This window comes from Thamnophis sirtalis, unplaced genomic scaffold (genome assembly GCF_051295495.1).
Source record: "Thamnophis sirtalis isolate CommonGarterSnake01/CBP01778 unplaced genomic scaffold, rThaSir2_p1.2 scaffold_3, whole genome shotgun sequence".
Taxonomy (NCBI): Eukaryota; Metazoa; Chordata; class Lepidosauria; order Squamata; family Natricidae; genus Thamnophis; species Thamnophis sirtalis.
The window spans coordinates 63969424-63996886 of NW_028261383.1; the positions used below are offsets into that span (position 1 = coordinate 63969424).

The following is a 27463-nucleotide window of genomic DNA, read 5'->3' on the forward strand; positions in this document are numbered from 1 at the left end:
AAGGGGGTAATCTTTTTTATTATTATTATTCTTAGCAGTATTCACCTTGAAGGAATATGAGGGATGCATACATTTTTTTACAGACAATATATAAACATGTTGTACATAATTAACAATAACTTAGTTCACTAATCCAAAAATTAAGCCAATTTTTTTTAAAAAAAACCCAAAAAATACTGCCAAATCTTTATGCTGATATAAGTACAAAATAATTTAAATCCTGACTGTGGTACTTTTATGCTGCAGTGACTGACAATCTATTGCACTTTGTCAACCTTGGACTTAGTCCAGCAAGCATTTGTGATGTGCAGCCTCAGTCTTCCTAAAAGGAGGGCATGAGTAGGCCTCGCCTTTGAGAGGGCAGCAGTGGTACTGGGTGGATTTGTTTCCTAGCATTATTATCTCCCTCATTCTCTCACCCAGCCATTCCCACCCACTTCTGACCCTCACAGAATTTGAACAGGTTACTACAAAAGGTGGATAACTGTACCATATACGTTAAAAAATCCCCTTTCCTCACACACACACACACACACACACATGCACCCAAATCAAGGAAAAGGAGTAAATAATTTCCATCTTGGCTAACAGAAATTAATATTTATCCCAGGTGGAATTTCTTTCAGTTTTTGGTCTTGGGGAGGAGGGTTCTTGTGGGGCTTATTTGTGGTGGTGGTGGGGGGCATTCTGTCATTTCTATTTCTTCACAAAGTGCAACTACATTATGCCTACAGAAACCAAAACAGTGAGAAAAGGCATTTGCTCGGAATGCTTGATCCTTTGTACCAAAAACTGAATTACAGACTTAGGAGGAAGCGAAAAACAATTTACACCTGGATTTTTGTTTTAAGCAGACTTTTGCAGTTAAAGATACAAATTGGGCTTGACTTGGAAAAAAAAAAGTGAAAAATAATACATTTAAAAACTTGCCACAGAGTTAGCTTTATGTGATTTACATTATCAATCCCCTTTGTTAATTGGGGTCATTTTTTCCCATCAGAAATATAGCTACATATGTACATCATATGTTATATTGGACCTTGTGATCATGAAAGTCATCAGAGCATAACAATCAACAGAATACATTTCACACTGGCAAGAGTTTTATTCTTCAGCTGTTTACGTACAGTATGGTTTCAGAATGGGAAACAACTTTGTTTCTGAACACTTGTGATTTTCTTTAAAAACAAATCTATCTATCTACATATATATATGTATATATGCTATAGGAAACCATATACCCCATTTTCCCCATGAGCAGATAACTTCCCTTTGATGTTGCTACATCTGATCTATCAGAAGAGTTGAAAATATCTTTTTCCCCCTACTGCGTTGCAGATCTTCATTTACTTATTTGCTTTTCACCTCTAGTCAAGCAGAGCATTTGTCACAACATCTGTGCCCACAGGTGGCAAATTCCACCTCTGTTTGGCCAAAGTGTTAATAAGAGAGCATGAGATGAACTCTATATTTATATGTCTTGGGCAAATTTCTTAAGAAAACAGATTAAACTGAACCACCATGATGGTTCCTTTCAGGCTGATCATCTTAAAAGGGTTTTCCTTCTCCGGCCATGAACTGAAATTATATCTTAACTCTAAGAATATAGACCTCTAGAGCAATGTTCCTCAACTTTGGCACTTCAAGATATGTGGGCTTCAACTCCCAAAATTCCCCAGCTAGCAAGTTGGCTGGTCTACAAACCTGAAAGATGTGTTTAAAGGTTAAGAAACATTGTACTAAAGAACAGGCGACGGTTACCTAGCAGCACAGATGTTTTGTTTGTCAAAATTTTCATAGGTTCAGTATTTGGCACCTCTCGTTAACCAATCTTACAGGAGAAAAAGGGAAAGCCGCAGAAGACAACTGCTGCAGAATACAGCTGCTGCAATCGGCAGCATGGTTTTGTCTGGTCTGTGTAAGGCAGTTCACTACCGTGTCGATCTGTCTTTGCGTAATACAGGTAATCGTCATAAACCTGAATGGGAGAAATGCCTCGGAAGAGAAATTGTGGGTCCTAATGCAAGATATTATTGCAGATTTTCAACCCAGCAGACTGAGCGATGAAAAGAGCCCTGCATTATTGTTAAGGCCCACCTACCGATTTCATTTAGCTCCTCTGCATTAAATAAATAGGAGGGTAATCTCCTCTCAGCCTTTGTCAGCGAGATGTTTCAAGATGTCCCTGCTCTCTAACACAATAGCCATTGGAGTCATACAGATTGAGGGGACAGTAACTGTAGCCTAACTGGGGAGAGGATAGCAAGCTGAGGGAGTCTGGGCTAAGGCAATGAAATAAGTTATGAGAAGCTACCTGATGTCTATGCTGACTTGCAATCAAGAGAGCAAAGAGGCAGCCTTTAGACGAGGCTAAATGGTTTGAGGTGGGAAGGGCCCTTATCAGCCCACTAGCTGTCCACACACAAGTATGATGAGAAAGACATCCAGATTCCCTTTATTTTACTCTCCAGCCACAGCAAGATTATTCCCCATGGAAAACCTTTCAGCCAGTTGTCCAGTGTATCTGCTCCCTTGTAGAATGCCACACATCAAGATATTCATAATGAGGAAGAGACTGCAGAAATTATGTCTGAATAATCCATGCCTGAGGCTATTTGTAACCAATGATAAAACCAACCGCTTCCCTCTGTCACACACATCCCCTTCCTAGTAGATTTCTTTAAAAAAAAACTAACAGCAATGAAGAGAAACAAAAATGTGGCCATTAAGCAATAAAAATAATAATAATTAGGAAAAAAACTGTTTTCTACTAGGTTGCATGTTTCTTTAACAAAATAAAAATAAAACAAAAAATCCATAAATTCATGCAAGAGTTTTGAAGCTCTTTCTGGAGCACAAGAGCAAAATAAATAATTGTTTTTTTATGTGACTGGTTCCTTAAAAAGTAGATTTTTTTTTTAATAAAGTTGTCCATTTTTCCTCCCCACAAAACACAATCCATGGTAGAAATCCAGCAAGGGTGGCTACTACTGAACTTCCTCTGCTTCAGGAGATGGTTAATCGCTTTACAATATTCACAGTAATGAACAAAAAGAAAGGAAAGCTGGCTCTAGTTTCTTTCACTACTTTGGCCACCCTTCCTTTCCACTGGGACAAGCAGGTATCGTATCAAACAGATGAGTTCCTCTTTCTCCTTTTACCTGAGGGAGCAAAGTGCATAACAGGCACCATTAAGCATTTCTGCAGAAGACCCATCATTGCAAAGTTTCCATTTAGCACTAGGAGTTGAATTCTACTGGAACAAAATCCCCTTTTACTTTTTCCTTTCTTTCTTCCTTATATTTTCTTTCCTGGGCAAAGTCTTTCCTTCCTGTCCTCTTAGGCCAAGCCCAGTTCTGGAAGTCTGCAAGAGTCATTAAACTCTATCCCATAGCTGTGACCATGCTGGATGGATGTGGATGCCCAAATGAGATGCTGGAAGATGGGTGAATGGGAGTAGGAGTTGGGAGGATATGTCCAGAGTGGCTGAAGGGTGGCAAGTGGCCCATTGGTGTCATGTGACCAGCCAGGGCAGCAGCACTGAAAGGTGAGGACTTCTCCTGCATGCATTTAGACAGTTCCTCAAAACATTCAGAGCCTTTCTTGCTCTTCTTGGATTTGTTGGACATTTTCCTATTTCGGGTCTGAATCCCTTCCTTCTTCATGGTCAGTGGCCTGTTCACCTGCAAGAAATGAGAAAATCAGGCTCCTGCAAACAAAGCGGTATTTTTTGTGCAAAAAGAAAACTTTTTGAACAACCCCCCTAAATCTTCTTCAAGTAGCAATAATTTTGTGCCCTCTTCCCCTTAATCCATCATTATATAGTTCTCACTTTGTTCTCCCAGCAACTTGTGTTTATAACTTAACTTTATTGGATAGAAACACATCAAACTCAAGTATGAACTGGTTGCTTTCAATCTTCCTTTCCATACTCTGGCTCTTTAACAATAAATCAACTCTATATCCTTAGATAATTTGTGTGTATGGGGGTACATACACTTTCAAGTCAGTCTTGACTCCTGGCAACTAAATAGACAGGGTTCATGCAGCATTTTTTGGCAATATTTTTGGAAGTGATTTGCCATTTTAGCCTTGATAGGGCTGAAAGTGTGACTGACCCAAAACCTCTCACATGGCTTGTATTCCTAAAGCTGGATTACAACTCATAATCTCTCTGTTTTTAATCCAGTGTCTGTAACTACTACACCAAACTGCCTTTCCTATTTGCATATGTATCTTCACCTCTATCTATCTGTATATATACACAGAATATTATGCACACATTTCCACATTGACTTCATACCTGGAATTTTAAAACTCCCTCACCTTCCAATATTTTCTCCTTGAACCTAGTCTGGATTTTTAAAATTAATTTGTTGTTTTGTTTTAAAGCACCATCTTACATAAACAACATTCATTATACAACAAGTGTGTTAAACATCCTTTGCATTTCTTGGGTACAGTAGGGAAGAAATGAATATGCTTTAGCAATAACTGTGAATTATAACTCTCTTTTGCCTAGATTATCTGGGCTTTAGAAGCCAAGCTAACACATTGTAATGTTATTGAACTCAGCATCACTATGCCAACAAAGAATTATTATGACTTCCCGGGGGAACATTAAAGAGGCTTGTTGGTGGTGTTTTTTTTCCCAATATGTCCCTTTGCAATGAATGCAAAGGCTACTGGACAGCAGGCAGTTAAGGCATCAATCTCAGCTAAGCAAGCAAAAGAAGACACAAGGCAAGAAAATACTCACATTGTGCAATTTGTAATACAGTCCACAGGCATTACAAACTGGATCCCCATTGGCATTACGTCGCCATAAAGTTGTGGTGGTAGTTTGGCAGTTAGCGCAACAGGTTCCTGCTCTCCTAGCAGCTGACTAATTAAAGATGAAAATAGATAGATATTGGAGAAGATGTTATTTCAGTTTTGACTGTTGCATTAGTTTTAAATTAAATATTAAATATTCAGGCACCTTTCTACTAAAGTTCTCAGTCTTTTTTTATTTATTTTGCTTTGTGGCTATATGTCATTCAAACATACATGGACTATTTCATGGATAATGCGAATTCCACACCCAACTCAAAATCATAAATGCTTATTAATGTTTTCTTGCCAGTCTTGGATTGTTTCATGCATTTACAGAAACCCTGTCTCCCTACTCCCCTTCCAAGCAATTGTCTTCTCATCCTTTGCACATGGACAGAGAAAGTAAACTAGCCAATGAATAATAAAATACAACTATACATGAAGAACCCGAGAGTTATGTCGGAAACTAGAGAAAGTTGGTGTTCTTTAAATGAGATCACATCTAAAAATCAAGAGACAGGGCCTGTCAGTCATCTACATACTATTTATGTGTCAGGCCTGTAGAGGATAATTCTTTTCATTGACGTTCTCCACCTCTAATGCCCTCCAGATGTATTGGGTCTACAATTCCCAGAATTCTAATTCAACTTCTTAAAACTATTATATCACACGTGAAGAGTGGCAAGTTGGAAAAGGATAAATATGTAGGCTAAGTAGCTGAATTCTACAGATAACCATTCACACGCTATTCTTCCCTTTTCTTATTCCATCATTTTAACTCATTTTTCCCAGCCAGCCTCAGAACAGGAGTAGGTGAAAACTGCTTAAAGCAGCAGAAGACAAAGCTAAGCACGGGTGAATCTACAGTAGTTCCCTTAACTAAGAAATCTGGACACTAAAATGGCAAAACAGAATCTTGCTTTATATGAGGGGGAGTCTCAAGAAACTCTATAGGATCACTAAGAAGAATATTCAAGTTAACTGGCGGATGAAGTCTCAGATACACTCAGAGTTGGACTGAGGAGCCATGGGCATGGTCTTTGAGTTGATACAGCATGAATTTGAATCTCTGCCTCCTGAAGTAATGGACAGTCCTCAGAATTGGAAGCAAAGTCACTTGTGTTTGAGATCCAGGTCCCCTGACCTGTTAAATCTGCCTAGGAGTTGACCTACAGTTAGATCCATGTGACGGTGACAGAAGGTATTGTTCCTTTGGCCTCGAAGGAGGGGAGATATAGTCCCATGAGGGGCTGTCACTGGATGTAAGAATCCTAACTGTGGGGTCTGAAAGTTGGGGAGCAGCAATGTAGTGGTTTTCCTCTTTTTCCGTAGTCAACATTGTTGGGGAGAGGTCAAGCTTATGGTTCCTCATTTGTGGAGTGCCTCAGGGCTTGGTATAAGAAGGCCCTTCTGTTGAATATCTACATGACTGCTTTGTGTGATCATGACATTGCTCTCTCTAGTCAGGAGTCCTTAAATTCATTACCGGATACAGAATCTTAATTATGTTAATATATTGCATTGTCTCATTGACTCTAACTCCCATCTGCATTTATTTGTTTACTATTCTTATGGCGTATTCAAAGGCCAAGACATTACAAATATCAGACTTTTAATTAGCAAGTGTATTTTCACCATCACTCATAAAAAAACAAGGTAAATTAAACTCTGTGTAAATGCCCCGTTTCTGATTAATAAGGACCAAAATGCTTTAATCCTTTCAAAGACAAATTTAATTATTTAATTTTAATAACTTGCAATTTAAGGATTTGGAATATTTAGGCTACTTGTTCCGGTACTTAATACTCCTGCCTCAGCAATCCAATTGTAATAACAGGGATCTCTTATTCTACACTGAAAAAGAGTTCAGTATATTTTCTTCCACATAATTGCCATGTTTGTAAAGATGATGCAGGGACAGCTGTGTCACAGCTTTTGCTTTGGTATATAACTGATAACTGTCTCTTCGTATCTTAAAAGAAGTAAATGAAATTGGCCCCAGGAATTTGCTATGCTTTAGCAAACAAATGCCAGCCTAACAGCAGCATCTATTGATTAGCTCATTTGTTCTATAAATCTTTGTATTCAGGCTGAAGTTTTGAGCAGCTTAAATAAATGACCTATACGAATAATACATTGCTGTGCTAATATATGGTAAGAGTGCTATGGATTCCAATAGGAATTGCATTAATTTTTTGCTTGGCCCTAAGGGCAGCCGGGGGTGGGGGGGAGACGGGACAGGACTGATTTTGTACATGAAAGTAAGATTTACATTCAGACAAAATGTCTTTCCCCCTTAAATTAGTTCTTGGCGGAGTGACCCATAACCCTGAAAACAATAGGGTCATTTCAGAAGTTTTGAAGAGTAGAAGAAAATGCACCCTCTCCTTTACAAAAGAATCTTTGGTAAGAAAGGGTTCCTTTTTCAGGAAATATTTTGGCCCCCTCTTTGAGGCAGTATGTGGAAATATAGGTGCTTTTTCTCCACATAAAATATTTAGTCTGTGAGAGAGGGCTGTCAAAATCAAATTAATTTCTCTGCTGATTTTGGAAGCAGCCATGCAATAATACCACTAGCCACTATATAACCCTGATTTATTGAGAATGTAAATCAGACCAATATTTCTCATCATTTAGATCAGTATAAAGGCTGGTGGGTTCATTCTAACCTTGAGAAAATGGTGAGGGCACGGTCATAAAAGGGGAGAAATTTGATGATTTGGTTCAGAAAACCTCACTGATTTACTACAAAGGGGGAAACAGCTAGGTATAGGTACCGGATCACCAGAAATCCAACCAACCCTATCTAAAAGTTCCATTTCTCAAAATTCCTCCTCTGTTTACTATCTCCCTTTTTGTGAGCAGCTAAGGTTACTCTCAAACAGAGTCCCAATTATGCAACAACTCATCTTTTTTTATTTGAGACTAAGAAGACGCATTCTTGAAAATAAAGATGGAGCCTGTCCTTCTGCTATTGGTGTTAAAGCACGACAACTATGCAATTTTAAATCTTATTTTTTTCAAAAATCTCAGACTGAAAAACAGGGAAGAAAGCCCAGGATGTCGCAAATTGAAGTGTCCACAAATAAATGTGGTGGAAGTGTTTTCTTTAATCTAAATTTGGAGTCCCATAAAACAGGCTTTGTTAATATTCTGTCCAATCTACAATTAAATACTATGTATAGTCTAAAAATGGTGATCATGTCTGAGAATTATGGAAATTGTAGCCTAACAAATCTGAAAGCACAAGGCAATTAAGAGAGCCTAATTTTACTAGGTATGCCACATATTAATACTCTCCCCATTATAATATATACTAAGAATTATCTACCTTGCACATTCAATTTTTCATTAATCCTGCACAACTTACTTTTACAAATTCAAGAATAATAATAAGAGATGTATAAAGATATTCCTTTACTTCAACAAATACTATTACTGATGTCCACTGGTTTCAATGGGACTCACACTAACCCAGGCTGTGTACAACTTTATATAATAGAATCATGCACTTCAACAGTAAGAATGGAAAATCAATGACTGTAACTAGTAGACACATTAAAGGGATGTAGGATATAACTGGCCCTTTAAAAATTCAGTATAGCTGAATGTGGCATCTAGCAGAATTTAAAATACTTTTAAGGATAACTGAGAATAACAGACACAATCCTTTGGACAATTCTTCTACATAAATCTAATTGGAATTAATTGGCGTATAAACAACAACATGAGAGAAGAAAGACTATTATTTTAATTTTTTTAATGGGACAAGGAATACACTGGAGAAGCCGCAATGACATCATTTTGCTAACTAAGAGAGTTTTCTGATGCTCTTTGTAAAAAGCTGCCTTAAAACAAGTTGTATCTGTTTTGTCCATATAGTTCCGTCTACTCCAAATACGAGCCTGGTCCTGAAGAAAAAACTCTCCCATGCATCTTTTTTTTTTTTCATTTACCAAAAATTGAACCTCCAACTGTCTGCATGAAAAAATGTGCTCTACCACTGATCTACAACTATTGCCAATCTGCAAGACTGCAAGCCAGAGAACTTTACAGAGCTGATCCACTGGAAATGCAACAAGGCTTAAACTTGACTACCTAAACTAGTCAAGTATACTTCCTTTTCTTGAAGCTATGTGGATTTCAACATGGCTGACTGAATGGGGAATTCTGGGAGTTGAAGTCCACACATGTTCAAGTGGCCAAGTTTGGGAACACTGAATTAACAAATGCCAAACCAGTACATCAATTGATGCAATGAAGCTCCTGCTAAAATTGGATAATACTCTTTTATAAAGCTATAGGCTTAGAATGAGATATATGAATATATCCCTTTCTATTCGATTTTTTCTTGTTTCAAAATGTGGCAAGATAACATCGGGTTTTAAAATGCATCTTATTTTTCATCAGAATGATGACTATATTGATTTGTTCTAAATTTTAAAATTGCCTTCTCTCTGATCCAAAATTTAACACGTACACGTACCTCTAGAAACTCACCTGCTAAAAGCCATACTTGTGAGAATAAAAAGAAAGAAAGAGCCACAGTATGTTTGCATATTTGGGATTCCTTATTTCTTATCCCAGTGTCCTACTAGACACTGGCCCTTAACTCTGCACCCTATCCCGTTTAGTCTGGCATGGAGTTTGCCCTGTCAGAGACAATAACATTTCCTTGTTATCTTAACATTTTTCTAGTTGTGTCAATCACTTCAGAAGAAAAGTAAGTCATTAAGACAATTGCCCGCTTGAAGTTCTGACCCTCAAAATCCGTTGCATCCTGTCCCAGCATTAGATCATTAGAACCATTCCTTCAGCCTTAGATTTCATTCTGGAAAAATGTACCCTGCCAAAGAGCAAGGGCCTTTTTGGTCCCCCTAAATCACATTGTTCCATGTGTGTGGCTGTGTGTGTGTGTGTGTGTGTTCTCTCCTTTTTTAAACAAATATTTATACAGCAGAGCCTATTTGCAATTTCAAAACAGACTGCCTGAATAGCATGGCCTGCCTATAGAAATGCTTTAAAGCTTTTAGAGTCAGGAAACAGATACACAAAGTTTCCTTATCTTCAGAATACAGATATCCGGATAGGAAACTACTACCAGGAGCTCCGCATTTTTTTCAAAAATTAAAAAATCAACAACCCTGAAATGAAAATACAAAGTATAGGTGACTCCATGGAAAAATCATCAGCTCTTGAAAAGGGCAATCAGGGGATCGCTTCTAAAGAAGGCTAATGTTAGTTTTATCATGGAATCTCTGACTACAAAACTATCCAAATAATGACAGAAAGAGTTTTGACTCATCTATTATTTTTATACATATATATATATATTTAATACTTTCTGTTTTTGGTCACTTTTTGTACTTTTCAGCTGGGAGGGCAGGCAGGCAAGAGTGATTCTTTCAGTTTGAGCGTCCATCTGACCTGTCCAAGAGGTCAAATGAATTAAAGCTGTCTTTTAAGGCAGAATAATGCACAGGAAGAAGTAGGCTGATTTAATTGGGCACGTACTCTCAAACAGGCAGGAATGTACTGCAAAGATACAGACAGGCAGAACATAAGCATGTGAGGCCATGCAAGTCTGCGCCACTGGCCTACTTCACAAGATTGTTGTGCAGGCAACAAATCACTTCTAAAGCTGTAGTCAAGAGTATACGAAGAGTATACAAATGCATATACATATCCCCATATGAAACAGCTACTGTTTTATATCCTGGAGTGTAAATTACTACGGGTGGGACCCTAGCCGCTTGTTCCTAGGCTACTCTGAGGCCTCTCAGTGACACAGCCTTCGCGCGCATAGAGTATCTAGCTTCCATGCAAGTTCTGAATCCCACAGATGGGTCAGGTGGTACCCTCTTCCTTCATATGCAGGAATGGTCCCATGAAACCATTTTGCCCCGAACCGGATAGAGAAACAGGCACCTACCAGTCTCCGCTTAGGTTTAATGAGAGGTCGGTTTTGACCGTTCATTTTGTGGTACAGCCCGCAGGCGTTACACAGGTAATGCCCGGTACCGTCTCTTCTCCAGAGAGGCGTAGCAGTAGCTCCACAGTTGACACACTCTCTGCCTTCTAAATGGAAACACGAAGAAACCGGATTTCTTTCTTTAAAAACAAATTCACAAAAGCTTTTTGCATTGTCCATTTAGGTAGATTCCAGATATCAAAACAGCACGTTATTATTCAATTTTATTTAAAAGGGAAGGAAAAAGACAGGTCAGTGAGACAACATTTACAGTGCATACAATAAAGATAAGGGACATGCCGTTTTCAAGCATTTACTTTCTCATGTAACAATAACGCCGTCTAACCTAGACAGTGGTATTTTTTTATTACAGCTGCCACATGAGAAAACAGACTCTCTTCCAAAATGTAGAGTCATAAGCTGTTCTTTCCTCTCTCTTCTCTCCAACATCTAAGAAGTAATATTGGAACTGAAACAAGAATACACAATCTTTGTTCATTAATGTTTTGGAGTTAGAGAAAAATTCTCTTCCTCTGGCTTGCCCAATTCTCTCCCCCCCCCCCCTTTCTCTCATAAATGTTGCACTCTTTAGAATGAAGCAGAATTCACTTTTGTTTCTGGGCATTCCATATACCCTCATATCCAAAATCTAATTTATTATGCATTCTCTTTGTTATGGGCTTAAGATTGATCTGGCTCAAAATGCTTAAACACGGCTGCTTGTTCAACAGGAGTCTTTTTTTTTAAAAGGAAAAGGGGGGCTGGGGGGGAAAGAATATTAACTAAAAGTTCATTTGTTTGAGGGCAAGGAAATTCTTTGAGCAGAGCTTATGCAAATCATACAGTATTTAATGCAGAGGAAATACACTTTGGCAGTAACTTGAGCTGGCCATACTAAGTTCAGCTGTGTCTGTGTCTCCTTTAATCTATGGAGTGGGTGGTTTTTAAACAGTCCTGGCTGGAGTGAAAAATGAGGGACCTCTGTGAAGCCTGGAGTTCCTAGCTTTTGTCCCTCCTTAAGCAGGAAGCTGCAGGAGTCGCCTTGTCGTGAGTCTTGCTTCTCCTACAAAAACATTAAATGGTCACGAACTTTCCCCAGTTTCATCTACAAGGCAGGATCTCCATTGCAAAATGTAGGGAAACTTCTACATCTAATAAACAGTGTAGAATATGGCAAACGAGGACAGGAGTCGTGGGAGGAAGGTTGAAACCAAATTTCCCACCCATTCCCATTGCAATGGAGAGCACTTTATAAAAGTAGCCAATTTTAAAAAAAATCTTTTATCACTGTTGCATAGAACACAAAATTCCAGGATTTCTTTAAAGAGGATGATCCAAACAGAGAAGCAACAAAAAGTCTTTTCTTGCAATGTTCCTAAAAGTAGACGTGTGTCTCTGAATTACTAGCCATGTTGAAAAGAGGTGCAAATGTATCTCATTTTGTTTTCCTTTGATATCACAATAAATTTCATCTTTACTGATAAAGCCATTACGACAATATTAAATGAATATAAATTATTCTAAGTTTGGTTTCATGTGAGTATTATTTATTACTGGCTGTCCTTTTAAAAAGAAATCTAAGTAAGAGCATGTTTGGCTTGAAATCTGTAAAGGTAAGACAGGCAAATAAGTTGCAGGTTTAACAAATAGATGAACAGGAGTTAACTAAGACATATGATGTTCCTCCAGTTTTATTGGATTCATTTAAAACTATAATTTTAAAAGGTACTTTGGAAGCCTGCAGTCCTATGTAAACTATGTTTGAACTTTGTTCTTTGTATGTATCTGGAGAAAGCAAAGTTCTGTACAAGTTCTAAGAAAATGACCTTGTAAATTTCAGTTCTTAACAGCTGAGCCTTTATAAAGCCCCTTGTTTAATGAAGATGAACTTTATTGAAAGTTAACAGAAATTTACAATAAAGTTCATCTTTATTAAGCAGTTAACAAATTAACTAAAATTTTCAGTAATGGAGATCCCACCCAAAAGAGTACAAGGCATATCAGGCTTTTCCAATGAATTCATTTGCCCCAGACTTTCATGGGGTTGAATTAAGAGGTTTACCAATATAAACTCTTATCTGCATAATTCTGATCTATGAACTTTGGGTGTCTTTTTTTTTCTCCCCATGGATTATGACAGTTTTGGGGCTCAGCAATGAATGAATTCTATGGAGATCAGTGGCTGGAACAAAAAGAGGGACCTGGCTTGCCAACTAATTAGCAAAAAGTAAAATTATGAACGATAACAAACTGGAAATGTTCTTATGCACATTCTCAGAAAAAACTACTGATAATTTAATTTTGTTACATGTTTTCACTAAAATGTAGGAATATGAAAATCCATTCAAATCTGATCAGGAAATTTTAAAACTGGCTAGTTATTTCTAAAAGTTTTTAATGCTTATCCTTTAACATATTTAACCACAGATCAAGGAGTTTTTTTGAAGAAATGACCCAGCTCCAGAAGCCCACTGATACTTGCAATCATGATTGTTATCTCCCTTGGATTATTACAGTTACAGGATCAAAGTGGTGGTTCATTTATTTGGAATTATTAAACTAGGACTGAAGAGAGAATTAGTAGTTAAGCATTCATTTCAGTTCTGTTAAAATTTGCATATATTTTAAAAAATTAACTACTTCATTAGTCAAAATATATTTGGGGAGAGGGCTAGTATTTTTAAATTGGAAAGAAACATGTTCCATATTATCATGTCTAAAATATTTAAATCAAAACTGTTGCTCTTATTAAATACTTGTACAGATTTTTACCGACTTATTTTCCCATTCTTATTTTGTGAATGATTTAAAGAGAACAAATTCCTGAAGTTCATAAGGAAGAAAAAACCTTCTGAGGCCCATCCTTATATTACCGCATCTGTTATTAACAATAGATGGCAATTATTTATATCAGGGGAATTTAATAAACTTACGACATTGATGCCACCCTTCTCCAAGAGACAGCAAAGACAAGCAGCTAAAGTTAAAGACCCAAAAACGATTTCTAAGGCTTGTCTGGCATTAATTAAACCATTCCCACCAGAAAAACTTTTACCTTCGATCCTTCCATCCCACCACTACCCCGATTCCCCCACCCACCCACCCGCGATTCAAAGGCTGGACGAGTTCAACAAAGCTTTGGGAAGGGGGAGCAGCGGTCTTACCTGAGCAGGACCTGGCTTTACTCCTCTGCTTTGGGGTGAAGCTAGAAGCGGGCCCCCCGAGGAAACTGCCCGGGTGGAAGAGGCTGCCGCCGTAGTCGTGGGCGGCAGGCACGTAGGAAGGGTAGGTGGGGATCGGGTGGTGCGTGGAAGGCTGCGCGCCCATGGAAGCGGCCAGGCTGCTGCGCAGCGGGCTGGCGCTCTCCATCTTCATGCCGTCGGCCAGGGCCACCTGGTACTTGAGGGGCTCCTTGTCATCCTGCCTGCCGCCGCCGGCTGAAGCGGAGGCCGGCGAGGCCGCGCTGCTGCCGGCGTTGGGGTCCGGCGAGACTTCCTTGGGCGGCGTGGGCGGGAAGCCGAAAAGATGCGAGCCCGAGTGCGAGGCCGGCGTGAGTGAGGAGGCCGAGGCGGCGCTCGAGGCGGCGCTGCTGCCTCCGGGGTAGACCGAGATGGCGCCGGGCGGCGCGCCGGCCGCCGAAGGGTGCAAGGGCCCCTTGGTGAAAGGGTTCACCGTCCACGGGTTGTGATGGTGAGCCGCCGAAAGCGCCGCTTTGCCGCTGTCCAGCCAAGGCAGGCCGGGGCTGTGGAGCAAGTGAGGCCGGCACATTTGGCCGCCGGTCAGACGGGCTGGGAAAGGAGGAAAAGGCGCCAGTCAGCCAGGCCGAAGCCTGGGGTAAAAAAAAAAGTTGTCTCCTACTCTCTCTCCACCACCCCCCTTTCCAAGGTTTCCCTCTTGCTGGAGCAGGGCTTAGTGGGCACGCAGACGGCCCCCCTCCCTTCCTTGACCTGTCCGTCCCAAACCCGCCAACGTGAAGCTCTGCTCCCAAATCACCCACGCGGGTCGGAATTGGAGGAGGCAGCGGCTGAGCTGCCTTTTCCGCCCTTCCCTTGAACCCGCGGAGGGGAGCCGTCTGAAATGTCCACCCCCCCCCCACTTCTCCCGCAAAAATAAAATAGGCAAAACGTGTTGGTTTTTTTTAAGATGTGGGCTTTCAAAAGCCATCTAGTAGGGCCTCCTCGGGGGAAATCAGAGCAGAAAAAGTATGCCAATGCGTATACTTTGTCCACTGCCTCTCTCCTTCCCCCCCCCCCAGTTCAGCTGCCCCCCCTCTCCACTCTTGATCAAGCGTAAGTGACGGAAAGCAGAGCCGGGCAGGCGTCATATAGCGCCCCACTGCTCCACCATCGGAGGCCAAAACTAGGTGGAACGTGGAGGGAAGTAAAGCGCCAACGCGAGTAAGCTGACAAGCCAAGAACAGGCGTGTCCCCCACTCGCCCCCCAACTCCGTACGCTTGCCGCTGCTTCCCAAAGAAGCATGCAGACAGGCGGTGTGCGAACGCTGTTTTGCATGGAGCCTGTTTTGCGATTATTTTTCCAATTTTCCCAAAAATTGAGTTCTTGGCACCCCCACAGTTTTTCTACAGACACTGACAAACGTATTTTTTAAAAATGTTTCAAATTACGTTAAGGCTTCGTATCCGGGCCTGGAAAAAAAAACGGCCCTGTCTTGCGGCTGCGAAATGCATTTAATAACCCTCTCTTCCTCCACGCACAAGGACGTCGCTTCCCTTTTCTCTTCTCCCCCACCCACCCCCAGCCCCGCAGCCGATTAAAAGCGGCGCTCAAACTGGCGAGCTAAGGCTTTTTACCCTCCCTAGGATTCAAAGCCCACCCTGGGCTCCCTCCCCCCACTCTTCTCCTCTCTTTACTGCCGCTTTGCCAGAGACCTCCCGGCCGCTTCTCCAACCGAGACCATCAGCAGGAGAAGGCCGAAAGCAGAAAACGGGAAGCGAGGAAAGGGGGCAACGGGGGAGGCCAACATTTACCGTGTGCCTGGCTGTAGGAAACTCTGGCTCTCGCGTGGGCCGAGTTGGCGTAATACGGGTTGCCCTGGGAGTCCAGGTGGTTAAAAAAGACGTCCACTTCGTCCGGAGGTAGGAGCTGCGCCGGTTCCATGTAGTTGTGAGCCAGTCCCGGGTGATGAGTCTCCGGGTGCTGCCCGTTCAGCACGGCGTGATGGGCCATCCAGCGTGGCTGGTCCGTAGCTACCTCCATTTCGGTGGGTTGCTTCCCACTCCGCCCCTAGGGCCCCCCCGCCTCCCTCCGACCCCAAACCGTTTTGCCTTTAGTTTCGTTTGGCTTCAAATCGCAGAGATCTCAGAAGCCGCGAGGTGGCCTTGGAAGGGGAAGGGGGGAAAAGGGGGGAAAGAAGCAAAGGTGTCTCTCTTTTGAAGGCGGGAAGCTGCGGAGAGAGGTTCCGGTTGCCACACGCTTGGGATCGCCACCTGTAAGAAGGAAGGAACGATGAGTACACGGCGGGCCTTTGGAAGGGGTTGCACTGAAGAAACCGCGGCAGGGACTCAGGGAAACGCGGAAGAGCGGGGGGGGGGGGAGGCAGGCACAAGAGCACAGCGAAAGCGATCCCATTGCGTCCACCACACTCTCTGTCCCCTCCCGGCCTTTGCATCCTCGTTTTAGGCTGCCCTCGCAGCGAATAACACGGCCAGAACGTCCTTCTAACAATACGAGACAGAAGACAGATCTCTGGTCTACATTTGCCTACAGTTCAGGCTGACATTTTCCAAAAGATCCTAAAAGGGGGTTAAGAAACTGGAAGCACTTCTATTTCTGAAAAAATAAAAACCAGGCATCGCTTCTTCCCCCCCCCCCCACCCGCCTAACCCCCCACCCCCACCCCCATACCAACCCGCATTCAGCTCACCAACATACTTACAAGGAGATCTTTCCAAGCAGACTGAATCGAACTCCAAATGTTTGAAAAGTTTCTTTAGGTTGTAGACGGGGGGAGGGGGAATGGGGAGGGGGGGTGACGGATGATTGTTTGGAGGATGGAAATGCCAAAAAAAAATTAGTGTGGGAGGGAGAGTCGAAGGAGAGCGCGAGAGAGAGGAGGATTGGATGGAGGCTCTTACTCAGATGGCAAGCTCCACTTATTCTGGCCTTTTTTGTAACATCCCCAAAGCATCCTGTGTCAGCTCTGGCGCCAGCTGGACTCAGTTCAGTAGACATGAACTAGGGGCTACGCACAGGCTAAGAACCTCCGTCCAGCCAATCAGCAGCTCGGCGTCTAGTCTCGCCTTGCGATTGGCCCCAGAAAAATCCATTCCCTCGTTTTGCTCCAAACAGCTAAAAAGTGCTGAACCCGCCAAAGAGAAAGACGCTCGCCACCGCCCCCCCTTCCCCACCGCCTCCCCCCCCCCACCGCGCGCGCACACCCACCCACCCTGCACTGCCTTTTCGACTTCTCTGCGATAACTTCTGAGATAGCCCCACTCCAGCTCTCTTCTCTATCAGAAGAGCTTCTTTTAAAAAAAAGAACAAGAAAATAAAAACCAAGAGGATTTCAACCAACTTGAGTGGCCACATCGAAGTTTTATAAAGTCCGCGGCGGGCACTAAATAACCCCAAGTGGTTTGAGGGCGGTGGTTAAGACTTTGAGCAAAGGTATTTCACCAGGTGCGGCTGGGAGGCAGAGCAAAGGATGGAGAATAGAGGGGGGGCTTACGAAATATCCCCGAGGTTTGAAAAACAGAATATTTGCTAGAGACCCTTTCTTTCCCCTCCCCTCGCAAAAAATCCTACTGACCCAACATTTTAAAGAGAGAGAAAAATTTTTTTTGCATTATTGTGCTTGATTTAAGTCAAACACTTCTGTTAGGTAGTTTATGAAAATACACCACAACTGAAATTTGAAGTTAGTGTTTAAGGTGTGAATAAAATCTTTAACTTTAGGATCATATTGTGCACCCCACCCCACCCCCGTTTCTTTTTCTCCCAGTTATAGTAGGTAGCTCATTGTATTTGTATTATTTCACTCTCTAGAATTGCAACTTTCATGAGCCCCTTGCATAGACACAAATGCGATTAGTTGTGGAAGAAGTAAATACATTCAAGGCTAGTATTGAAGTGTATTTTTTCTTCCGAAGTGGTAAGAAACTCGCTTATTTGAAATAGCAAATAGCTTTAGAGTAGAAAACAAAATACAACACAAGTAGTCAACTTGGAAGTAATTATTGGCATGACCCTTGAGTATAAATAAGTATAATTCTTAATTTTTGTTAAAAAAAACTTATTATTTTGGTTCAGACAGAAACACCAGATTTACTTTGAAAACATAAGTCTTTAGGAAAACAGCCTTTATGTAAACAAACACACAAAACCAACTGGAACTAATACCTGATCTACAATTTCCTTGCACCCAGTAAGGTCCAAGGAAATCAGGACATATAGAGGTCAAAAAGAAAAATCAAACCAATGTTATTTTATTTTTTACTTCTTATACTGACCGAAGGCGGTTTGACAGAATGGGCCCTCCTATTTATAAATTCAAGAGGTGTTTTGGCTATCTGAGGATAGAGCCTAGCGACTTTGTGTTTTAAAGCCCTCGAAATCTCCTTTCCGCTGGCCGAATAAGGGACTTTCAGCCCCTCCGCTTAAGAAACGGCTCCTAAAAGCCGCCAGTCGGGTGGCTAGAAAGATCTGGCGGGCGGATTCCGTAGTTTTCTCTCGGCGCCTTCCAAGGTAAGACAAACCGACGAGGAAGGGTCGCCTCGAAACCCATAAAACAACGGATTAGCGAAAAACCTGTTTCGAAATAATTCACTCCCCTCCCCTTCGAATCAATCTCCCACTTGAGGACACCAATGATTTGGCGGCATTTTTTTTTACATTAAGCCACTAAGTCGAGTTTTCTCCCCCCCCCCAAAAAAATCGTATTGATACTTAATGTCCTCTTTTTTTAAAAAAAGCAGCAAAACAGCAATGGAGGCGGCTACCCACCCTCCTCCTGGGGAGAATCTTCCCTGAGCTTTCTCTCTCTCCTTGCCCACCGGCAAAGGGCTTAATCCTCGGAGCAGCAGCGCATTGGTTACCTCCAAGCCTCGAGGAAGGACGCGGCCCTCTGGCTCCTCGCCCGCCCCTCGCCCTTTAAAAGGTGGCTTCTTCTAGGTTTCAAGGGCGGCGGGAGAGGGGGGGGCTCCTTCCAGTTCTCCCTACCAGCTAAAAGGAGCAAAGGGCGCCTGCCAGGATCGCGCCGGGTTGGCCCGGCTCCTGTTTATTAGTGGAGGTCGGATTCCCCTTCGCTCCTTCTCCCAATGAAGAAAGGAGCAGGAATTCCTCCCCACTCCTCCGTCCTCCGCTTCCTAAACTCTTAATGCCGATGGGCAGCGAGATGGACGGATATTCTAAAGGATTTATCTCGTTCTAGGGAGGGGATTTATCTCTTCCACCGCAGAGCCCTGGGGATGCCCGGCAAGAGTTGTACAAAATTTCGAACTTCCAGGAACTCTCACTCTTTACCGGACGGAGGTTATTTTTTTTAATATATCCATTGTTGTATTCACCCGATTCCATTTTAATGACAGCCTACTACTTCCGTCTGTTCCCCTTTCAGGGGTGCTTCTGAAGACTCTGCTCGCACACGACCGCGGCTGCCATTCACGTCCGCCACTTGTGGCCGGATTATCGGGGGCCTCTGGCCTCTCCCCGCGCATACTTTAGCATCTGCTCACCACCTCGGGTTTTGCTACACAAATCCCCCCCTTGCATACATACCCAGAAAAAAAATCCCCCTAGCCAAATTTCGCTGGTTTTGAGGAGCGGGAACTCCTGGTAGGCAGCAAATGAGGCGTATTTGTAACCCCTACCCGTCAATGGGGTGGGTAGGTAGATGAAAGGGGTGGGTAAATCACTTAGATTCACGGCAAATAAACCCAGTGACTTCTTTGTTCTTTCCCCATTAAACTATACCTTAGATTTTTCCTTTCACTTTCGCGCAGCCCCAATCCTGGGTGCTTTTGAGTAAATTTAACACAGCTTAATCCCCCCTAGTCAGGGTTTTTAATATGTCCCCTTTTCCTTTCCGTTGTCGTCGTTTGTCCCTGCCTTCCCTTGCGCAATCGGGGCAGGATTTAACCCATTTCGGTTATAAGTGCGGATAGAGCTTCTGACAGCAAAATCAAGTCTCCTTCCCGCTCTTCGCCAGCCCCTCTCTTTGGATCCCCTCCTTATTCCCAAAGGGAGGCGGGATCGGTTACTGCATTCGAAGCTAAACCGGCGCAAAGGGTGGCAAAGAAAAGAGGGAGCCGGTTTGCAGAGCAAGCGAAGATGCGCTTGTTGAAGCCGACCTCAGCGAAGTTGCCCAGAGTTTCTCCTCAACGCAAAAAAGAAAAAAAAACCACCCAGCTCTCCTCCACCCCCCACCATCCCGCCCCGCCGCGCGCTTTTTCTCCAGGAGAGGATTCCTTTATTTTTTATTTTGGCCCCTTGGCCCCTTTCCTGTTCCGGAAAGCAGGCAGGCCCTGGGCTAGGCGGATATTTGAAGAGGCGACTGTAGGCCTTTCTGATTCTTGCCTGCTCTTCTGAATCCTGAAAGGCGATCAGATCAACCGGAACTCACGCACAGCAAAGACCCAGGTTCTCCCACCTGTAGGTAGGACAGTGTGGAAAGGCGGAGTGGAAGATCCAGTTAGGAACGGGAGAGTAATCCGGTGTGATGCCACCCTATAAAACCAGAGTACTTTAATTCTCTGAGGCCTCAGGAGAAGGTACTCAGGCGCCTAACATAGGCATAGGCTGGCCCGCACAGACAGAAATGCACCGCGTTCTTTGCAAAGGATCTTCCCGAGAAGACTGTTTCTTGGCTCAAAATCGTTGGTTTCTTTCTAGAATAAAACTTTCCATGATCCTAGGAACAAGTGTTCTGCCTATCTGTCTGTCTTTCCCTCTTTTAGGGAAAGTGATGCAGTATGATTTACAACAATGGAGCTTGTGGCATCTTTTAAAGTCTAAAAAAGATTAATTGTGGCAGATCAGGCACCTCCGTTGTTGTAAATTAGGGATTACCTAAAGCAACTTTAGATCTATTTATGCTCCAGAAAACCAGATTACTTTAAGCAAAACAGGATCTGCAGAGAATTGCAACTTTTCTCCCAGAAGGAGATTAAGAAACTGGGGGTTTGAATTCATTCCAAATCTGTCAGAAATGCCCAACACAGTTTTCTTCCTTTGTCACCCTGAGCGTTACCTAATTTTTGAAAAACAAACCACCATCACCTTTTGGTAACAGTTGGGAAGAACTCACACAAACTCTTCCAAAATGCAATACCCTTGTGTCAAGTGACTCTTCCCAGTCTCTTCTTAAGCACTAAGCACAAGGTAAACCCGGAATCAATCAGCTTTTAAATTTATGGACCAGATTAATACATCCGTGTTTTTTTTAACCACTTGTACCCTAAGAAAAGTTCAAGTTTCACCACTTGTGGATCAATTTTGGGGAGGGGGGAGGTTGAGACTATTTTTAAAATGGATGCTTGATTGTTTTAAATGGGGCTTAAGCATGAATCAACATATCCACCAAAATATAACAGGGGAAGAAACTACACACTTCTTCCAAGTAGCAGAATTGATATCCAATATTAGCAGTAAACACAAAGGGGTGAGATCTATCGTGACCCTGATATTGGCCTCCTGGATATTATTGAATCCCTTCCCCACCCCCCATCCCCCACCCCGCCTGGCCTTCCACCCACTTCTCTTAACATTCCCCGGACTTATAAACAGAAAGCAGCTATGGCGCCTTTTATTTAGGTCACAAAAGGAGAAATAATCCATTTTGTATAAATTCATAGGTGTAAATGAAACGAGTGTCAGTATGAATTATCTAACTAGGATAAAATGAGCAGGAGAGTGAAACGGGGCAGGCAAACAACCACAACAAAATCTTTCAACTCTTTCAAACGCTAGCATTCTATTGGAGCAGTGGGGGAGACAATGTGTAAACTTTCAGTTTAGGCAGGACTCTTTTTCTTCCCTTTTTCTCCTCCTTTTCCCCAAAGAGTCCTGTGCATCTGGAAAGCTTGCAGCTTTGCCCACCGGACGAAATGGAAATAGTGGCTGTATGTTCCTCTCCCACCCACTCCCGTCCACCATACACCCCCCTCCCTCCCTCCCTCCCCTCCCCCCCTCTCTCTGGGCATAATCTTCCCAATGCACTTCTAGGTGATCTTGGACAAGAATGAAATGGATTCTCTCCTTATATGGCGATACGGTCGGTGCACAGCACACACACTCATCGAAAGCGGTGTAGCTTACGTACATTGTGCGTGTGTCCGAATCGGCGGCGCTGATGAAGCAGGCAGCGCCCTTCCCAGAGTAGTTGAGGTGGCAATTCAATTTTTGGATGGAAAGTTTAAAAAAGGCTTTGCGGGGGAGAGAATTTGGGGAAGCTGAAATCAGGTAGCTATTGACGGGAAGATGATTAGGCTAGGTTAAAATCCCCAATACCTGTAGAACGTATGTAATCCCGCATTCCCGCGATAGAGGGGGAGGAGGGGGAAAGAAAGCTAATTTTCCTAAACCTTCACTTTACGGCCAAAGATTTGGGGAAATAGGAGACCAACAACTTGACAGTCTGGGCTAAATTTGCCTCCCCCGTGGACATTTCCACACGAAGCAAGGAAAGGCGGGTCCTTTACCTCTCTCCTGCCTTCGGAGTCTGCATAATGGGAGGGAGAGAGAAAAGCCCACCTTTCCTCGAAGGGAGGAGAAAACGGAGGATTGACAGCCAGCAACCGGGCAATCGGAGTCTAGTTCTCCCAACCGGGCGGCCCCAGTCAGGGAGACGCCTGGACTCTGACGTCACCCGCCGCTGCCAAATTCGCCCGGAAATGAACTTGTTAATAATAAGCCCCCCAAACGCTACCGCTACGCCGCCCTTCGCTGCCTTCCTTCTCCCCCCCCACCCCCAAAGCAGCCAGGGATCTTCTGAACCCTCGGCCACCCTTCTCCCGCCCGCCCGTTGCCTCTCGGTCACCTTCCCACCTAGACAAAACAATTCCAGATTCTAAAACAAGGCCGGCGGGAAGGAGCTCTGGACCCTCTGCCTTCCCCACCCCCCGCGCCCCTTACTCTGCCCTCGAGCTTCCTAGCGGGCATCCCGCCCCGGGTCGCCAAGGGGAGAAGGGCGAGTGCGGGGGAGGGAAGGAACCCCTGCTGGAACGGGGACGCTGCCTCTTTGAATTCCTTTCCAGCCACCTCCGCTGCTCCCAGCCTCCTCCCCTCCCCCTTGCATGTTATTCCCAGCAAAGATCTCCCTCCAAAGCAGAGAGGAGCCGCCAAACTCCGGGCGGGGGTGGGAGAGGGGGGGGGACCGGTGTGGCAAAGGCGCCCGACCCACGAAGCCCTCCTGCGGCAGAAGCACGGAGGCTGAGCCGGGGCTGCGAAGGCATCCACGCGGCCAGACCAGGCCACTCCTCTTTTCCCACGGCTGGAAACCGAGAAGACAAGCGACATTCTTGCCAGCAGATCCTGCCGGGCAGATGGGAGGTCTGGGAGTGGAGTCTAGAAGGCGCCTCTTGCCCTTCAGGGTCATTGGACGCCTGGGGACAAAAGGTGCCGCTTGGACCACAGCACATCCACCGCCGGCCCTAGGTTGCAAGGCAAGCAAGCCGCTCCCGGGCCCGGAGGCTGCTGCTGCAGCTTGCTGCTGCTTTTCCCCCAGTCCCCTTTCCAAACCAACCTTTCTGGTTTTCCACCAGGCTTCTGCTTCTCACCCGAACTTCACAGTTCCCCTGCTCGAGCTAAGCACGCACAAAGACCCACACATGTTGAGGTGGTAATTGGTGTGCGCGCGCGTGCGTCTGTCTGTGCGCGCGCTTGCGGGGGGGGGATCGAAACAATGCAGCAGCAGCAGCAGCAGCAACCGCCAGGAAAGTGACATTCGGAAACGGCAGGCTCGGATCTACCAAATTGAGAGTCCAGAAAGGAGGTGCGGAGGGGGGACAAGATCTCATCTCTACCTGAGACCCCTTGCCTTGGAATGGGGGAACAAAACCAGGCCAGCCCGAGTGGACAGACAATTCAGCAAGACAGCAAAGGACTAAAGAAAACTCGCCTACTACCTCTGCCTTCCAGACATGGAGGAGAGAGAAACTGCCCTTTTTAATTCTCTTCCCTCTTCTTTTCATCATACATACAACCGAATGTTGTTTCAAATAAAAAGGTGCGAAAGAAAAGGCGTCATTATTTAAGAACTCCCTGAAAATAAGACTCAAGCAAAAAAAAAAGTTCATAAACATTTTGATCTGGGCATCTTTCTCCCCCTGCCAGCTTCCAAGTTAAACAACGCCGCCGCGAGATTCAGGGACAATAGAGCAAGATTTGAATTCCGAAGGGAGCCAGGGTTTTGCATTAGATGTCACCAAACATTCCAGCAACCATATCGAGATGATCACTGAAATCTGATGAGATAAAAGGAAACGTCACCGCTGCATCCCTCCGGCTAACGGCACCATTCGCTTAATCCTGACATTAATACATTCGTAGCAATCTATTATCAATTAAAATCATTTTTTTAAAAAAATAATTATCACACTTCCCCACAGGCAACAGGCCTGAGCTTTCTGTGGGGAAGAGGAGAAGGTTTGTTTTAGACAAGTGATAAAATCTCAGTTAACGAGCTGATAATTCGCCCTTGTTTGTTTTAAAAGACAAATGGTAAAGATTAATCAAACCGGCTGATTTATGGAAGGGGGGGAGGGAGAGAGCGAGAGAGAGAGACCCTAAGACTGCCCAGGAAACTCCCCTGAAGCTGCGGGTCAAGTTACCCTACCAGCCAATTCTTGATCAGCGCTAAATTAGGGCCCCCTCTCTAGGACAAAACTGGGCACCCGCCGGCAAAAAAGGCACCCTGCTGCAAACATGTATTAAAAGGCAAAACAAAACAAAAAAAACCCCACCCCAACTCTCCCTTTCAAGCTTTCAAACATTCAGAATTTGCAACATTATTCGGGTTACTGTTGCTGTTCTTGCTACAATAAATATCATCATCATCATCACCACCACCATCGATATTGTTACTAGTATCACAGCTGCCCTTTCTTTTTCTTTTTTAAACACCAGCAATGGTGTTTTAAGCACCAGCAATGGCTCCTTCCTTCCCTAGTTTAAGGGGAGAGTCTTCCTTGAGCTTTCTCTCTCTCTCTCTCCTTGCCCACCGGCAAAGGGTTTAATCTCCGGAGCAGCAGCTCCGCGGTTGTTTCCGAGCCTCGAGGAAGGACGCGGCCCTTCAAGCTCCTTGTGCTCTTCCTGGCTCCGGATCAGATCCCCAGTCCTACTTCTAAGAGTCCAGCACATTTGGCGAGCCCGGTCCAATCGCTTCGCCTGTCCCTCGCCCTTTAAAAGCTGGCTTCTTTTGCGTTTCAAGGGCGGCGGGAGAGGAGGGGGAGAAGAAGAAGGGGAAGGGGCTCCCTCCGGTTCTTCCCTACCAGCGAAAAGGAGCAAAGGGCGCCTGCCAGGATCGCGCCTGGTTTAGTGGAGATCGGATCCTCGCCTTCTTCGCAACCAGGAAACCTACGCGCTCTTCCTTAAACGTCTTTCTTCCAGTCCCCAAGCGGGGAGCCACCGAGGGCTCTTCGCGGCTCTGGTTCGGCGGGGCGAGGAGTCCTGACCCAGGCGGCGATGGTGGGAGTGGGGACGGGGGACGACAACGATCCCTCTTTTCAATGCCTCCGCGCAGCCAACTCCGAACAAGGAAGCCGCCAAGCAGGATGTTTTCTGGTCCGTGAAGGCGGCGCGTCGTGGGGCCTCTGATTGAATTAGTTCCCTCGTCGCTGAACCCCGCAACGCAGAGCTTCAGAGCTCCCATTCTCCGGGACGGAGCCACAGGCCGCTTCCCACGGCTGGTTAAACAAACCGTTCCGTCCATTTCATTAAACGCGCCTCTCTGGAGAGAACTTGCTTGAACGGGCAGAGGAGTGCGCGGCACGGTAAGCAGCCAGCCGGCTGCCAATTCCCCACCGCTCCCTCAGCCTTGCGCTACCACCACCACCACCACCACCACCCCCGCCAAAACCCTCCCGTGCTCGGGTTCAAACTGAAAGAGGAGCCGCGGAAAGAAGGAGAACAGACGGCGTGAAGTTGTAGCTGGTTTCCCTAACAGGCAGGAGGATGTGGATAATTTATTTTTACAATACGACGCGGGTCTCTGGACTTAAGACCCGGAGGGATGGGTAAGTTTATAGTTCGTTCCTGGTAAACGAAGGGCTCTCCCCCTGCTTCCCCCCCCCCCCGATTTATAATTTGTAAAAGGAAAATACCGATATCACAGCCACTCTTAGAAAAATACGAACTTTTTGTTTCTCCTTGATTTTTTATTGTCAGGTTTACGGTTTGAGGGGGGGGCACGTTTCCATTTAATATATGATTAACCTAATTTTGCTGCAAATTGCTCCCCATTCATTTTTTTCTGCTCTGAGAGGAAACTTTTGTTGGGAATGTTATATTTTCCTCGGACATGGAGTATGTTTTTGAGAGATTATCCTCCTCCATCTTTGGGCCGACGAGACACATTAGCAACGATTCAGTTGTGGCTTTTATTCAGCTACAAAGACACCTGTGCCTGAACAGACACAGCAAAGCGCGTTTGTTTATATCCCCTCTGTCTCTTACACACACACATACACACACACACTCTTTCCTGCATACTTTCCCCTCCCCCAATTTATCCCAGTTTAAGAAACTTAAAAAAAAACAATGAACCAGAAAGAAGCTACTGTAGAACCACAAGCCAGGCGTGTCATTGGGAAGTCCGATTAAGACGGAGTTGTCTGCGCTATTCATTCTCTAAAACGCGCCCTCCTTCTTAGATGTCCTGTCACCTGCGGCTCCTGTCACTGACACTCGCTTCAAGAGTTCTCTCTCTCTCTCTCCTGGTTTGGGTGTCAAACGTCCCGCCAGCCACACGCCTGAGATTAAGTTCATTCTCTCGTCCGCCCCAGCCGGCCCTGCTTGATCTCCTTTTTTTTTAAAAGCCCCCTCGCTTTTCTCTGCAAAAGGAAAAGCGAAGGGGGTCTGTCTCGCTCCCTCCCTCCTTCCCCCCCCACCTTTCTTGCATCTTGCAAGTACCAACCCAACTCGGCCACCCTTCTTGGTGGCCAGAAAGCAAGGACTTCGCTCCGGCTGCCGCGGGAATTCTCCCGCAGAAAAAGGGGACGCCTTCGGAAGCGGCCGCTTCGCTCGGACCCGCTGAACTAGGGCGGGTCTCGGTTGCAAACTTCAAAGGCCAAGAGCTAAGAAAGAACTTGGGCGTACACCCGCGTGCCCTCCCACCCTCCCTACTTTCTTGCAAACAGCCTTGACAAACTCGCCTCTCGCCCGGAGAAAGTCAGCCGAGAGATGGATCAGGAAGTAACGGGGGAGGGGAAGGGAAAGAGAAATAACCTCCCATGAAGAACCCGACTGGAGATTTGCACCGGACCGCCAAGGCACCCCAGAGGAAAGGCCTCTGGCAGACCGACTTCTCTTTGGGGCAGAGCAAAAAGACAGCCTGGATACTCACCGCAAACCGAGGGTGGTCTCCCTCCGGGCGCCCGATGCCTGTGGCGGCCGCGACAACAGGCAGCTGCTCCAATGCCAGCCGCGGGCAGAGGGAAAGAGGCTGGGAGGGGGAGCGGCCGGGAGGAGTGGCAGCCGAGAGAGAGACTGGCTGCCTGGTCT

General features: G+C 44.8%; 1 protein-coding gene across 3 annotated transcripts; it reads right to left on the reverse strand.

The window, feature by feature from the left end:
- On the reverse strand, window positions 1-27406 carry GATA2 (GATA binding protein 2). 3 transcript variants are annotated; one of them, XM_087708985.1, is made up of 6 exons: window positions 27306-27406; window positions 15775-16233; window positions 13951-14574; window positions 10748-10893; window positions 4760-4885; window positions 1-3683 (listed from the first exon to the last, which is right to left on the reverse strand). In XM_087708985.1, the coding sequence occupies exons 2-6, from the start codon at window positions 16001-16003 to the stop codon at window positions 3384-3386; spliced, it is 1425 nt and encodes a 474-aa protein (XP_087565111.1). In that variant the 5' UTR covers window positions 16004-16233; window positions 27306-27406; the 3' UTR covers window positions 1-3383. The 3 variants fall into 3 exon arrangements, with proteins under 3 accessions (XP_087565111.1, XP_087565109.1, XP_087565110.1); XM_087708983.1 differs by having other exon boundaries at window positions 10748-10926; XM_087708984.1 differs by lacking the exon at window positions 27306-27406 and adding an exon at window positions 16683-16981 and having other exon boundaries at window positions 10748-10926.
- Between the last annotated feature and the right edge of the window lie 57 nt (window positions 27407-27463).